Source organism: Panthera pardus, unplaced genomic scaffold, assembly GCF_024362965.1.
Source record: "Panthera pardus isolate Hobbes unplaced genomic scaffold, ASM2436296v1 HiC_scaffold_11, whole genome shotgun sequence".
NCBI lineage: Eukaryota > Metazoa > Chordata > Mammalia > Carnivora > Felidae > Panthera > Panthera pardus.
The window spans coordinates 89262595-89276526 of NW_026526666.1; the positions used below are offsets into that span (position 1 = coordinate 89262595).

Genomic DNA, 13932 nt, shown 5'->3' on the forward strand with positions numbered 1-13932 from the left:
TTTGAGAGAGAGAGAGAGAGACAGAGAGAGAGAGCAGGGGAGGGGCAGAGAGAGAGAGAGGGAGAAGAGAATCCCAAGCAGGCTTCTGCTGTCAGCACGGAGCCTGATGCGGGGCTCGAACCTACCAACCGTGAGATCGAGACCTGAGCTGAAATCAGAAGCCGGACGCTTAACGGACTGAGCTGCCCAGACGCCCCTGGTACCCTTATTTTTTAAGTGCTGCAGGAGACTCCCCTGGCCAGCCTGGGGATTTGGGTCACAGGGCCCAGGAGCACAGAGAAGGTGTTCGCTGGGTCAGGATAGCTACCCTGCAGCCCTCCCTATATGCAGGGTGCTGGGCTAGGTGCTGGGATGCCTGACTGCATTCAATCCTGTGAAATAGATGCTGTTCTTATCCCATTTGACAGATGGAGAAATAGAGGCTCTGAGAAACTAAGTCACTTGCTCTGGGTCACACAGCTAAGACTATTGGAAACAGAATTTGGACCTCAGAAGAGTGTGATGTAAAAGCTGGAGTCCTTAACCCCTGCTGCTTTTTCTGCATTCCCATAGGGTCTTGCTAATAGTCACTCATTCACTCATTCATTCTTTCCACAAACGTTTGTTGCTACTCATGTGCCGGGTCCTGTGCTGGGTGCTGTGGATGCAAAGGCAGATGAGCCAGTCCCTGACCTTTTATAGAGTTTTGAGCCCCCTAGGGAAGTCAGATGTGCGTGGTACATAAGGGCCATGAATGTCCTGATAAACACATGTAGTGGGCGTAGCGTGGCATAAAGGCAGGAGGGATGCGTTCTGGAAGGGCCGGTTCTGTTGAGGTAGGGAGGTGGTGACCTATAAGTGGAGTCAGGAAGGACTAAGTGTTTACTCGATAGAATGGATTGGGGGTGGGGGACTCTCCAGGCGGCTGGAACAGCATGAGCAGAGGCCTGGCGGCTGGGAACAGCCTGGCGGGTTGAGGACAGCGCAGAGCTGGGTAGGACTGGGGTTTACGGGATTAGTGACGGACATCCAGTCGGGCACAGGGAGGGATTCATCCAGGCCAGTAAGGGAACCCAGAAAATGGGAGGCGGGGGACCCTCTCCTCCTCTATCCAGGAGGGCAGGCCAGGCTGTCCGCAGAGTTGGGTGGAATTCAGGGCTTGGAGCCAGGAGCCAGACGGGAATCGAAGGCGGTCGGTCCGGCAGAGTTCTTGATCTCTTAGCTCATCACTGCCGAGCAGTCTCCCGAGGAAAATCCCAGCCAGGAAACTTGGGGTTTTCAGGGGCCTCAGCTTACGTCGAGGGTGCGGCTCCCTTCCTGCAACCCCCCCCTCCCCACTTCCCAACACCCTGCAAGGGGCAGCCAGTGAGGCCTAGCAGCTTCCCTGGCTGGGGAGACATCTGCAGGGGCCCAACTGAGGGGGCCCACGGCTGGTCATGGGCTCCAGCAGCGCAGGAAGGAAGACAGCAAGAGGCCGAGGGACCCTGAAATAATAAATGTCAGAGCCGGCAGGAGCCTTCCGCATCCCGCCCAACCCCTTCATTCCAGACTCCAGACGAGAGTTGAGGAGTCAGCCTGGGAGGAAAGGAGACTGAACAAGGTCACACCGGGGGCAGGGGTAGACCGGGGGCTGGCCCCAGACTTTGCAGCTTAGCCAGTGCAGGAGCGCAGGCAGGCAGGGCTGGGGCCCCTCCACATGGGTGATGCAGGGGGAAGCTGGGAAGAGCCCTGCCCTGCTCTCTGGCACCTCCTTCTGACTGCCCCGCCCCCCCGCCGCACCGCCACCGACTCTTGGGCCCTGGGGGGCGGCGGCCTTGCCTATCCAGATGAAAACCATTTGGAGATGTGCTCTTGCTGGTGGCTGAGGTTGGAGTGGCCTCACGAGGTACGATTAACAGGACTCTGAGTCCCAGAGCACTGACCTGGAAGGGGATTTAGCAGCCGTGTCCGCCGGCTGTAAGGTGTACAGATGGGGAGACTGAGGCACAAGAGGAAGAAACTTGCTCAGAGCGGCTAGTGGCAGAGGCAGACCTAAAATTCAGTCCCTCTGCCTTCCCTCAGCATGTTTCTGTATCGCCTCTCAAGATGCCTGGCATCCACCATTAGACAAAATATGGCCACAGTACTCCTTACACAGAGAACAGGTTCCGCCAGCTGGGACTTCCCTCGTGGTTGGCTGTAGTGTGGGAGAGTGGGAGAAGGTTCTGGAAGCGAAAGGCTCTACGCTTCCTAGAGCTACCTACGTGACCTTGAGCCAGCTGACCAACCTACCCCAGCCTCTGTTGCCTCATCTGTAAAATGGGAAGGATAATAGCTACCTCACAGTGTTGCTGGGAGGGATGCATGAGGTAAAAAATAAAGTGCCTGCCCCACAGTGCTCACTCAGTAAGCAGGGGGGTGGTTGGATTCATGTTAATAAGTAGACTCATTCTGGGACCTTGGAATCCAAGGCCTTCCCGTTGTGTGATCTGCTTTGCGCTGGGTCAGGCCGTGTTCCCCATCACCCTGTCGTGCCTGGGGGACGCGTCTGTACCCCTTTCTTGCACTTGGGCACTGGTCTGCAGCCAAGTCCTAGAGCTGATCTTTCTACCGTGAGAATTTACCAAGTCCCTCCTCTCTTGTCCAGAGCCCTGCAGGCGCTCCCCATTACTTGTGGGATAAAACCGAGGGCTTTGGTTAAAAGTTCAGACTCGAGGCGCCTGGGTGGCTCACTCGGTTGAGCGTCTGACTCCGGCTCAGGTCATGATCTCGCGGTTTGTGAGTTCGAGCCCCAGGTCGGGCTCTGTGCCGACAGCTCAGAGCCTGGAGCCTGCTTCGGATTCCGTGTCTCCCTCTCTCTCTGCCCCTCCCCGGCTCGCACTGTGTCTCTCTCTCAAAAATGAATAAATGTTAAAAAAAAAAGTTTGGACTCTGGAGCCTGACGCCCTTGGTGTACGTCCAGGTTCCTCTACTCACTAGTTGTGCGAGCCTGGGCAAAAGCCAGAACTTCCCGGGGCCTCACTTTTTCCTCATCCGTAAAACCTCCTGGGTTGTTGAGAGGATTCCGTGAACTGGTACAAGGTATGTCATGTAGTAGATTGTGCAACTCGTGAGCTCGGGGTCGTGAGTTTGAACCCCACGCTGGGGGTAGAGATTACTTAGTAAATAAAGTTAAAAAAACCCAAAGTCTGTCACAACAAGCCTGGCGTCCAGTAGTGATGGGAGCGTCTGCTCAACTCTCACTGCAAGCGTGGCCTCCCAGTGGGTCACTCTGGGCCCTGCTCGGCCCTGGGCCTCACTGCTCACCACACCCCGGCCCTGGTAAGTGCTGCTTCGGAAAGCTCCTGGCCGGTCCCCGAATGTGGGAAGCGTGCCTTCCAGGGACTTTGCCAGGTACCTCCCGTCTGTTAGAATCGTCTTCCCCCCACCTCTCTTTGTTCCACTGACGTCTCCTTGTTTCCGAGGCCCTGGTGAAGCATCACTCCATCTCAGTGTAGGGTGGCTGTGGCTGCTCCGTTCTTTGTCCCCACACGGACTCCTCTTCTGCTCTGCGTTCGCCAAGCGCCTCTTCAGCTGTTCGCGATCGTGGCGTATCTCCCACACCGGGGACCTCGAGGGCAGGGCCTGAGCTGATGTCCCTCTCTCCCCAGCACCCACACAGGGCTTTGGGTACAGGAAAGCCTTGCAGACCACCCAGGAAGGGCCCAGTGGGGCTCCCCTCCTTTCTCTGGATCTGGTGGTTGGGCAGGTGGATGAGAAAAAGCAAACCATGAGAGCCTGACCTGAAGAGGACCGCTCACGTTTGCATGGGCTGTAAACTTCCCCAGTCTTTATGACTCCATTCTCAGTGGGAGGGGACTGGAGCAGCAGTGACTGTCATTCCCGCTTTGCAGGTGGAGAGCCTACTCCCGAAGACGCTGGGGACTTGCTCAGGGTCTCGGAGCGGGTGAGAAATTGGGTCTGGAATAGAACCCAGGCCTCCTCCCTTCACATCATGCGCTTTTTCCACTGTGTGCCCTTTTGTAATCAGGCCATGGAGTGTGGAGGCTGCCTCGAGCCAGAAGGTCAGCCTTTACCCCTTTCTGCCTGCCTCTCAAAGACCCTTCTGCCTGATCCTTGCCCTCCATTGGCCCTGGGCCCCAGGCCCCTGGCCTCCCTCAGGCCAACGTCTCCAAACCCACTCTCGCATCCCATCCCCCTTGTCGAAAGCTATGCCCAGACAGCTGTCCATTGAAAGGGGTCAGTTCTGCGCACCTAGGGTGTCAAAGGCTAGTTTCAGTAACTTAGTGCAGTGGACCCCTACCTTTCTGAATATAAGAACCGCTTGTCTTTTTTTTTTTTTTTTAATGGTTATTTGTTTATTTTGAGAGGGAGAGGGAGAGAGAGATAGCACATGTGCACGCTCAGGAGAGCACGGGAGGGGCAGAGAAAGATGGAGAGAGAGAATCCCAAGCAGGCTCAGCGCTGTCTGTGCAGAGTCTGATGTGGGGCTTGAACTCACGAACCCTAAGATCATAGACTGAGCCATTCAGGCGCCTCGAACCCCTTGTCTTCTTGTATTAACTCAGTACTGTAGAAATCTTCAAACATACCCCAAAGTAGACTCACCCAGTTTCAACAACTATGAATATTTTGCCGATCTTGTTTTTTCATCTACTAGCTCTCACTTTTTCCTGATTATGGAGAATTTAGAATTGTCACGGAGACAGAACACGATGGTGAACGGCCTCCATTTACCTGTGACCCGGTCCTGCCCCGACCTCATCCCCACCTGCTTCCCTGACTCTCAGTTTTGAAGCAAGTGCCAAGCATTTGCTGAAATTCTAAAAAAGTTTAAAAAGCAAAGTAAGGTGCAAGTATTGCCTTTGGTCAGTGTGTGTTTCGAGTCTCTTATGATTTCTCCTCTATCATTTGTGGTTTCGTTTTCTACGATCCCCTTGTTGGAGAAATCGGCGGCTTGTTCTGTAGTGTCACGCACTCTGTGCTCACTGCTGCATTCCCCAGGTGTGGGGTCATGAATGTCTCCATCTGTGTTTCCTGTACATTGGTAGTTGGATGTAGAAATGAGAAGCCCTAAGGCCTTTTCTGGGTTTTTTGGTGGCTTTTGTTTTTTTGCATTTTATCATTTCATAAATACTACAAGTGTAACTTGGCTTGCTCATTAAAACATAGTATTTTCATTTTCACATTTAATATGTAGCACATATAATTTAATCTTCTCTGTGGACATCAAGGCTTAAAGGAGCCAAGATTCTGCCCCCTCACAGGGGGACCCCTTTTTTTAAGACATTTTTTTTATTAAGTTTATTTATTTACTTAGAACAAGCAGAGTAGGGGCAGAGAGAGGGGGAGAGAGAGAATCCCAAGCGGGCTCCACACTGTCAGCGCAGAGCCTGACATGGGGCTCAATCCCACCAGCCGTGAGATCATGACCTGAGCTGAAACCAAGAGTCGGATGCTTAACTGTTGATTTGAGTGATCCCTTTTTAATGTCAAAGTTTCACTGACCTTCCCACAAAGTCATACTTTTAGTATTGCTTGAGAAATTTGGAAAAGGACCGAAAGTTACCATGAATTCAAGAATGCTTTTCTGTTCTGTTATTTTATTTTATTTTATGTTAATGTTTTATTTATTTAGAGAGAGAGAGAGAGAGCAGGGATGGGGCAGAGAGAGAGGGAGAGAGAGAATCCCAAGCAGGCTCTGTGCTGCCAGTGCGGCCCGATGCAGGGCTCCGACTCACCAACTGTGAGATCACGACCTGAGCTGAAATCAAGAGTTGGACCCTTAACCAACTGAGCTGTCCGGCCAACCCTCAAGAATGCTTTTAAAGCTTTTTTGTGTCTTATTTATCATAACAGCTGCATGCAGGTGTGGAATGTGGTCGCGCTAATCTGTGAGACTGTTTTTATTGGTCTAGGGTGCTTCTTGGACGTGTGGCTTCGTAGGGCCCCGGTCGTGACTCTGTGGATGTCACGGGTCTGGGGTCCAGAGACTAGACATGAACAAGGGGGTTAGAGTCTAATGATTTGGGTGCCAGCTTCATTTCCTCTACTTTGTGGCTGTGTGAGCCCAGGCCACTTCCTTCACCTCCCTGAGCTTCACTGACTCTTCAGCCAGATGGGAACAATGCAACAGCTGCCCCGCTGGGAAGCTGGGAATCTTAGAGGATGGATGTCAAACTGCTTTATAAACTGTAAAGCCCCGCGAAAGCGTTGGTTTGTGTGCTTTCCTTAGTTCGTTTGCATTTCTGGTGAGACCCGGGGCAAGAAACTCATCTGAGTCTTTGCTGTGCAGTCTGTAAGATGAGAAGGTAATGTTAGATTATCTCTAATATTCCATGACTTAGTCCTCTGGGGGACAAGGTCATGGCCCAAAGCAAAGATGGAAAATGGTTTTCATCTCCTGTGCTAACTCTAGTCTCATTGTTACCTAAAGAGCAGTCTTAAAACAAAGCAAAACAAACAAACAAAAAGAGCAGTCTTAACAGAATGATAAACTGAATCCAGGTTTTTCAGTGGGAAAAACACTGTGATTGATTAATGGTGCCACAAAAGTGGTGCCTATGTCCCATATTATAATAGTCCAAAGGAGTGAATGTCTAATGGTGAAATTTAACCGGCAGCTCCCAAGGCCTTAGCTTTTGCTGCTCTGCTCCCTTGGCTGAGTCGTCATGGTTACCACAGCTGGCTCTGGGAAATCACAGGAATGAAGAATGGGTCCTATTGATGAATCCTGACCCAGGAGGGGGGCAAGCAGAAGGCCCTTCCAAGCAGGGCAGCTGGGCATGGCCCTAGTGCTGCCATCTGCGGTCTTTTGCCTGCAGAGAACACGGATCAGTGAGCCAGAGCACTGTGTGTGTGTGTGTGTGTGTGTGTGTGTGTGTGTGTGTGTGTGTGTGCATGCGCGCGCACGGTGGGGGCAGTGGCACTGGGGGAAGTAGGGGCACAAAGGGCAGGGCCACCAGCTGGAATTCAGGCTTTGTCTCGGGCCAGCCAGGCAAGGCTGACCAAAGGACTCTAGTCGGTTTTCCAAGTTTAGTCACGTCCCTGATGGTCTTGGGTCTCGTCTCCCCTGCCTCTGCCCGATGCTTGCCCAGGCTTTGGATCCATTTCAGAGAAATCTAAATAGCCATCACTACTGATCCCAAATCCATTGCCCGAGTCATGCTCTGCCACCTGAAGTCCTTGAATACTTCAAGTGGTGGGGAGCTCACCACTTAGTCTTCCTTAGGAACGCCTTCCTCTGTTTGAGCTGAAATTTGTTTCTGTCTCCTTAAATTCCACCTCTCAGTCCTGGGAACCCTCAGGTCCAATTTGAACAAATCTATATTCTCTTCAGTAGGATAGCCCTTGGGATATTTGTAGTTGGAGCACCACCGTCAACCTTATTTTCTTGGCACAGGTCTCTCCCTGCCCCATCCCTGTTTGGGGGATGGTGAGAGGATATGGCAGAGGTTCTTGAGGTGGGGTTCAGATTCAGAGGCAGATCCGGTCTTGATATCAAAGGAGCCATGTCCCTTAACCTCTGCGGGGCGGCTTGGTGGTGTGGAAGGAACATGAGCCCTGGATTTGGCCAGACCTGGTTTTAAATTACAGCTCTACCACCGTTCAGAATTATGGGACCAGAACATACCTGGACTTGTTCCTTCCTCCAGCAGCTTCATCTATAAAATGCCAGTGGTGATGCCGACCTCAAAGGGTGGCTGGGAAGGTGACAAGAAATGTGTATTCAGAACATGTGGCATCTTGTTGTATATGACTGCCCCGTGGCAGAGGCTCCACTGTGGCCCCTCTGCACCTGTCATTCCCACATCTTGTTGAGCAGGATCATGGCAGGGTGGGGAGAAGACCTTTAATTAGCTCAAGGAAGATTGAGAAATTCCAAACCAATTCAGGTTCATTTTGGAATAAGTAACATTATTAGCTATGAAATAATAGGTTCTGAGCACTTTACTTTGTGGATTCATTTCATCTCTCCAACAACCTTATGGAGGAGAAACTATTATCAACCTCATTTCATGAATGGGGACACTGAGGCATGGAGAAGTCACACAGCAGGTGCCTAGTGGAGCTGGAATTCAAAGCTAGATAGTTTGGGGCCAGCCTCATACTTTTAGCAGTGATGATTTATGTGTCTCTGATAGAATCTGATTCCCAAACTTTAGCATGCATCAGATTCACCTGGAGGGCTTGTTAAACCATAAATCGCTGAGCCCCTCCCCTAGATTTCCTGATTCAGCCGAAGAATTTGCATCTCTACCAAGGTCCCAGGTGGTGCTGATGCTGCTGGTTCAGAGACCCCACTTTGAGGATTAAATGGACCCACCTGAATCCAGAGGCTGAGTTTTGTTTTTTCTAGCCTAGCCAGTCTTCGACACGGAGAAGGAGGGCTGATCTCATACACAGGCAGAAAGCAAACCACAGTAAGGATCGTACTCATATTTTCCAGATGCCTCAGGGCTTGGCACGTGCTGCCATGTCTGCGATCTCATACAAGCTTCACCAGTGACTCTGTGAGTTAAGGAGAGGATGGATTTTCTCCCCGTACGATATCATTTTCCTACTTTAAAGAAGAGGACGTTTGGAGCACTGCTGTTCTAGCATTGCCCAGGGAGATCGTTTTAAGGAGAATGGGGTTAGAATCTCAGCTTGCGACTCATTGTGCTATGGTAGGGTCATTACAGGAGATCTGGAAACCTCTGTGCCTTTCCCCAGATATCTTCCCATCCCCAGGCTGTGATCAGAATTTCCTCCTTAAAACTGTAGTTCTAGGGGTGCCTGAGTGGCCCAGTCGGTTAAGTGTCCAACTCTTGATTTAGGCTTAGGTCATGATCTCAGGAGCAAGAGACTGAGCCCCGTGTCGGGCTCTGTGCTGAGTGTGGAGCACGCTTGGGATACTCTCTCTCTCTCTCTCTCTCTCTCTCTCTGCCCCTCCACCCATTCTCCCTCTCAAAAAAACAAACACAACTGTATTTCTTTAGCTTAAGCCTTTGCCCCATTATATCATAGAGGGTAGTTGTTAATCAGTCGTCGATACCCTAGTATGAGTGGCGTGCAAATATTTTCTTGGGAAAAGGGTGATCTGAACTCTCCCCTCTTTGTGCCCACTTCAGGCACTTGCGTGGTTATGTGTCTGGGAGCCTCTTGAAGGAAAGGGCCATGCCTGGCTAAAATAGGCACCAGTAGGTGCTTGTCGGAATGAACGAATGAATGAATGAACAATGTTCCTCTCCTTTCCCATTCTTCCCCAGGGCAAGCCTTCCTCCTCCAGCAATCCTACCATTTATATCACGCACTCCCCACAGCATCTCACCGTGCAGTCTTAGTCTCTTTCCTGCCTGTCCCGGGCCCACAGTCAAGCATCACCGAATAAGACTTTCTCTGTTCTTCCTAAGCAGACATGGCTGTCCTTCTCCTGGGCTCCCGAGTGCCTTGTCCACCTTACATTATAGCCATAGTCACACTGCAGGTGTCTGTTTACTTGGCTCTTTGCCCCTTAGATGGTGATGTCCCTGAGAGCTGAGTCTGTCTTTTTTTTTTTTTTTTAATGTTGATTTATTTTTGAGAGAGAGACAGAGCGTGAGAGGTGGAGGGGCAGAGAGAGAAGGAGTCACAGAATCCGGAGCAGGCTCCAGGCTCTGAGCTGTCAGCACGGAGCCCGACACAGGGCTTGAACTCACGGACTGTGAGATCATGACCTGAGCTGAAGTCGGACGCTTAACCAACTGACCCATCCAGGCACCCCAAAGTCTGTGTCTTTTACACAGAGTGTGAATGCAGGCACGCAGTAACTAGTGAGTGAGTGAGGGAATGAATGAATGAATGAATACCTATGTGAACCTTGGTTGCTAAGAGCAGTAGGGGCAGAAATGGTATCTTGCCAGGAAGCCATTTCCTGAGATATGTCTGACAAGGGCATCAAGTGATAGTTTATTGGTCATTAGGGTGGCTTGCCTACGTGGGAGCTAGCTTCGGTCACGAATGACAACATACCCCGCATAACGTGGCTAAAATAAGATAGACATTTATTTCTTTTATAAATGTTTACAAATAAGTGGCCCAGGGCTGCTAGGGTGGTTCCTCAATCACCAGGACAAGGCTACTACTTTTTTGCTCACCGTCCATAACAGGTGGCTTCTACGTCGTGGCCCAAGATGGCTGCCTGAGCTCTAGACATCACAAATGCATTCCAGCCAAGAGAAAGTTATGACAGAGGGTACCCCTCCCTCTCTTCCTTTTATCCTTTTCTGTTTTTCCCCCTCTTTGTTTAAAAAAACACTTTATTTTTTAGAGCACTGTTAGCTTCCCAGCAAAATTGAGTGGAAAGTAGAGTTCCTATATACCTTCTACTCCACAAATAACCTCCCACACTATCACTATCCCACACCAGAGTGGCATATTTGTTATAATCAGTGAGCCTACACTGACACGTCGTTATCACCCCAAATCCATAGTTTATGTTAAGGTTCACTCTCGGTATTGTACATTTTATGAGTTTTGACAAATGCATAGTGACCGTATCCACGAGCAGGCCCATGCAGAATCGTTTCACTGCTCTAAAAGTCCCTTGTGCTCCACCTGTTTATCCCTTCTTCCCCTGGCAACCGCTGATCTTTTGATCGTTTCCACACTTTGGCCAATTCCAGAACGTCCCATAGTTGGAATCACTATGCAATTTTTTCAGATTGGCTTTTTTCACTCAGTAATATATATACATCTTTTAAAACAATTTAGTTTTAAGTCATCTCTACACCCATCATGGGACTCGAACTCACAACCCTGAGATCCATAGTCACGTGCTCCACCAACTGAGCCAGCCAGAAATATATATTTAAGGTTCTTTTGCGTCCTTTGTGACTTGGGAGCTCCTTTTTCGCGCTAAACAATATGCCATTGTCTGCAAGTTTTAGCAGTTATGGATAAAGCTGCTGTAAACATCCATGTGCAAGTTTTTATGTGGCAATAGACTTTCAGTTCATTTGGGTAAATACCAAGGAGTGCAGTTGCTGGGTTGTATGGTAAGAGTATGTTTAGTTTGGTAACAAACTGCCAAGCTGTCTACCAAAGTGGCTGTAACGTTTTGCCTTCCCACCAGCAGTGAAAGACAGTTCTGTTTCTCCACATCCTCATCAGCATTTGGTGTTGTCATTGTTTTGGGTTTGGGCCATTTTAATAGGTGTGTAGTCCTTCCCTTCCTTTTTTTAATCTATTCGTTTTGAGGGGGCGAGGCGCAGAGACGGGGGGAGAGAGAGAATCATAAGTAGGCTCTGTGCTGTCAGCACAGAGTCCGATGTGGGACTCGATCCCACAACCCTGGGATCATGACCTGAGCCGAAATCAAGAGTCAGACACTCAACCAACTGAGCCACCCAGGGGCTCCCCCTTCCTTTTAAGAATACTTTCTGAAAGCTAACAAATGAAATCTCCGTCGTATTACATAGGTCAGCACTTCGTCATATGACCATATTCACCTGCAAGGTAGGCTGGGAAGTGTCGTCTCTCTCGCGAGTGGCCGTCGGAAAAGTCAGGGTTCTTTTTGCTAAAGAAGAAGAGAGAATGGACGCTGGGAGCCAACCAGCAGTCTCTGTAGGGAAGAGAGATCCTCTCAAACCAGCTTAAGCACTTAGGGGAATTTGTTGGATGGATTCGGGGATATTTCATGAAGACCCAAGGACAGGAAGTGTAGGGGAGCCTCTCGGGGTGCGGGATCGGGAGAGGTGCCAGAAACCAGAGCAGCATTTTTCTAGTGCTCTTCTGTGGCCGCATGGGTCTCGTTTGCTTCTTTTGTACGTCTGCTTTGTTCTTTTCTCTTTGCACACGGTGGGAAAGATGTCCCAGCTTCAGTACCTCAGATCATTTAGCTAACTTCCCAGAGCCTGATTCCGAATTCCTTGGAGAGAGAAGCTGATTGGGCCAGCTTGGGTCAAGTGTCCACCCTAGTCCAGTCAACTGTGGCTAAAACAAACAAGGTGACAAGGGCCCACCGCTAGAGGGGAGGAGGGCAGCTTTCAGAGAATCTGTGTCGTGGGATGGGGAGACTCTCCGAAAAGTATCACGGACACAGACTTCTCAGGTGCATGTCCCAGGACTTTGCAAAACGTCATTCATTTAGGTAAACAATTATTGGGTATTTTCTGTATGCTAAGCGCGCGGATCTGCCTTCTAGGGAGTTTTCTAAATCTCTTTGGAATTTGTTCATATCTTTAACCTACGCTGTCGTTTGGCGTAAAGTCGCAGCTCCTTAAATTAATCGTCTCTTAGCTTTCCCTTTCAAGTCTCGAGGTGGGGATCGAGGGCTTTGGCGAACGCATTTTCCCTCACCTAGGTCTTTGGGAACTGTCCTCCCCCTCGTCTTTGTTTCTCCAGGAGAATGTCTTAGTTCTTTAGCTGATTCAAATATGGCCTCCTCTCCCCCCATCTCCCTAAGTCCTTGACTCTTTTCTTCATCCCTGGGATGAGCCTCCATTGGTCCCACACATGATGTTCATACTCAGGATTTCCTCCATTTTCCAGATAGCTAATCAGGAAGCTCAGAGCAAATAGGCAACTTGCTCGAGGTCACACAGCACCTGGGCAGGGGAGCTGAGCTTCAAACCCAGACCCCGCTCCCTCTAGAGGCTCCCTACATGCCAGAGGCTTCGGAGAACACCCCACATTGCCCCTGAGGTCGGCCCTGTGCATGTCCTCCTGTGAATATCACTTAGAATCTTTGGAGATACTATGCCAAATGTGTTTGCTAACCCTGGTCACGTTGAAGGTAACTCTTTGAAAATAAACTCTGATCCCTTTTTTGGTCACGGGACAAAAGAGGTGGGGCTGGGGTCAGGGCGGGGCTGCGGCGTGTGGTTGGGTGTGTGGGTGAACCATGGTCCTGGAGCAGCCCCTGGAAACCCAGCTCTGCTCCTGCCCCGCTGTTTGACTCCGGGCAAGGCGCTCCCCTCTCTTGGCCTCAGTTTCCTCATCTGTGGTTCTATCAGCCCTTCTCAGCCCTAACATTCTATAATTTCCAGCTTAACGAAGCATTTCATAAGGGCTCCATGGGGCTGGGGCTTCTGCACCCCAACTGAAAGAGGAGTGTGTCTGGGAGGTTTTGATCTGAGCTGAGCCGAGCACCCCCCTGCCCAAGGCACGCGAGTCCTGCTTCTCACCATCACATCTCCTGGCCTTCCCCACAGTCTGCTGTCTGTTCTGCAACGCACAGAGATGGTTGTCCCACCAGTTCTTTCCAGTCGGGGTTGAGTGCGGCCCCTTCTGCTTCCTGAGCCTGGGATTTGTCTTCGAGAATACAGAGATGTCCACATTCTCTCCTCTGGTCTTTTGCTAAGCGTTTTGCATGTACAACACAGAGCCCGATGTGGGACTCCATCCCACGAACCACGAGATCCTGACCTGAGCCGAAATCAAGAGTCGGATGCTAAGCCAACTGAGCCACCCAGGCGCCCCAAGCGTTTTGTATATATCTGTAAAACCAATCCATTTGCTCAGCACCTCCAGGAGTCTATAGTATCATCTCCATTTTGCAGACAAGGTACCCAAGGCTCAGAGAAGTTAACAGGTTTGTCTAGATTGACGCAGTAGGTAGTGCCAGAGTCAGGGTTCCAATCCAGGTCTGGCTGTCCCCACTGTGCCACATGCCTTGCAATCGCTGTGTTTAGCTGGCCTGCACTGGAGTTGGGGAGAAAAGTCTGTGTCTTCTGGAGTGGTGTGACCGATCTATGTTTCCCATGTGGTCTGGGTGGAAGAGGGTGGTCTATTTATGTTTGGTGGGGGGTACAGGGGGACCCCGGGGAAGAAACGTTATACGTGTGTTTCGAGGGTGGGATCATGGAGTCCGGCACTCCTCCCAGCTGGGCATCCCTGAACTCTATCCACATTTGCTTCTAGATCCTAGAAGGAGACCAGGCCATCCTGCAGAGAATAAAGAAAGCTGTGCGGGCGATCCACAGCTCCGGCCTTGGTGAGTGAGCCTGCTTG

The 13932-nt window shown here is 50.6% G+C and overlaps 1 protein-coding gene across 1 annotated transcript in view; it reads left to right on the top strand.

Moving 5' to 3' along the window:
* Window positions 1-13932, top strand: part of ASAP3 (ArfGAP with SH3 domain, ankyrin repeat and PH domain 3) — a 48837-nt gene that overhangs the window by 11633 nt on the left and 23272 nt on the right. The window contains 1 exon segment of the mRNA XM_053898815.1: window positions 13843-13915. Within this exon segment, the coding sequence (XP_053754790.1) occupies window positions 13843-13915 (73 nt within the window).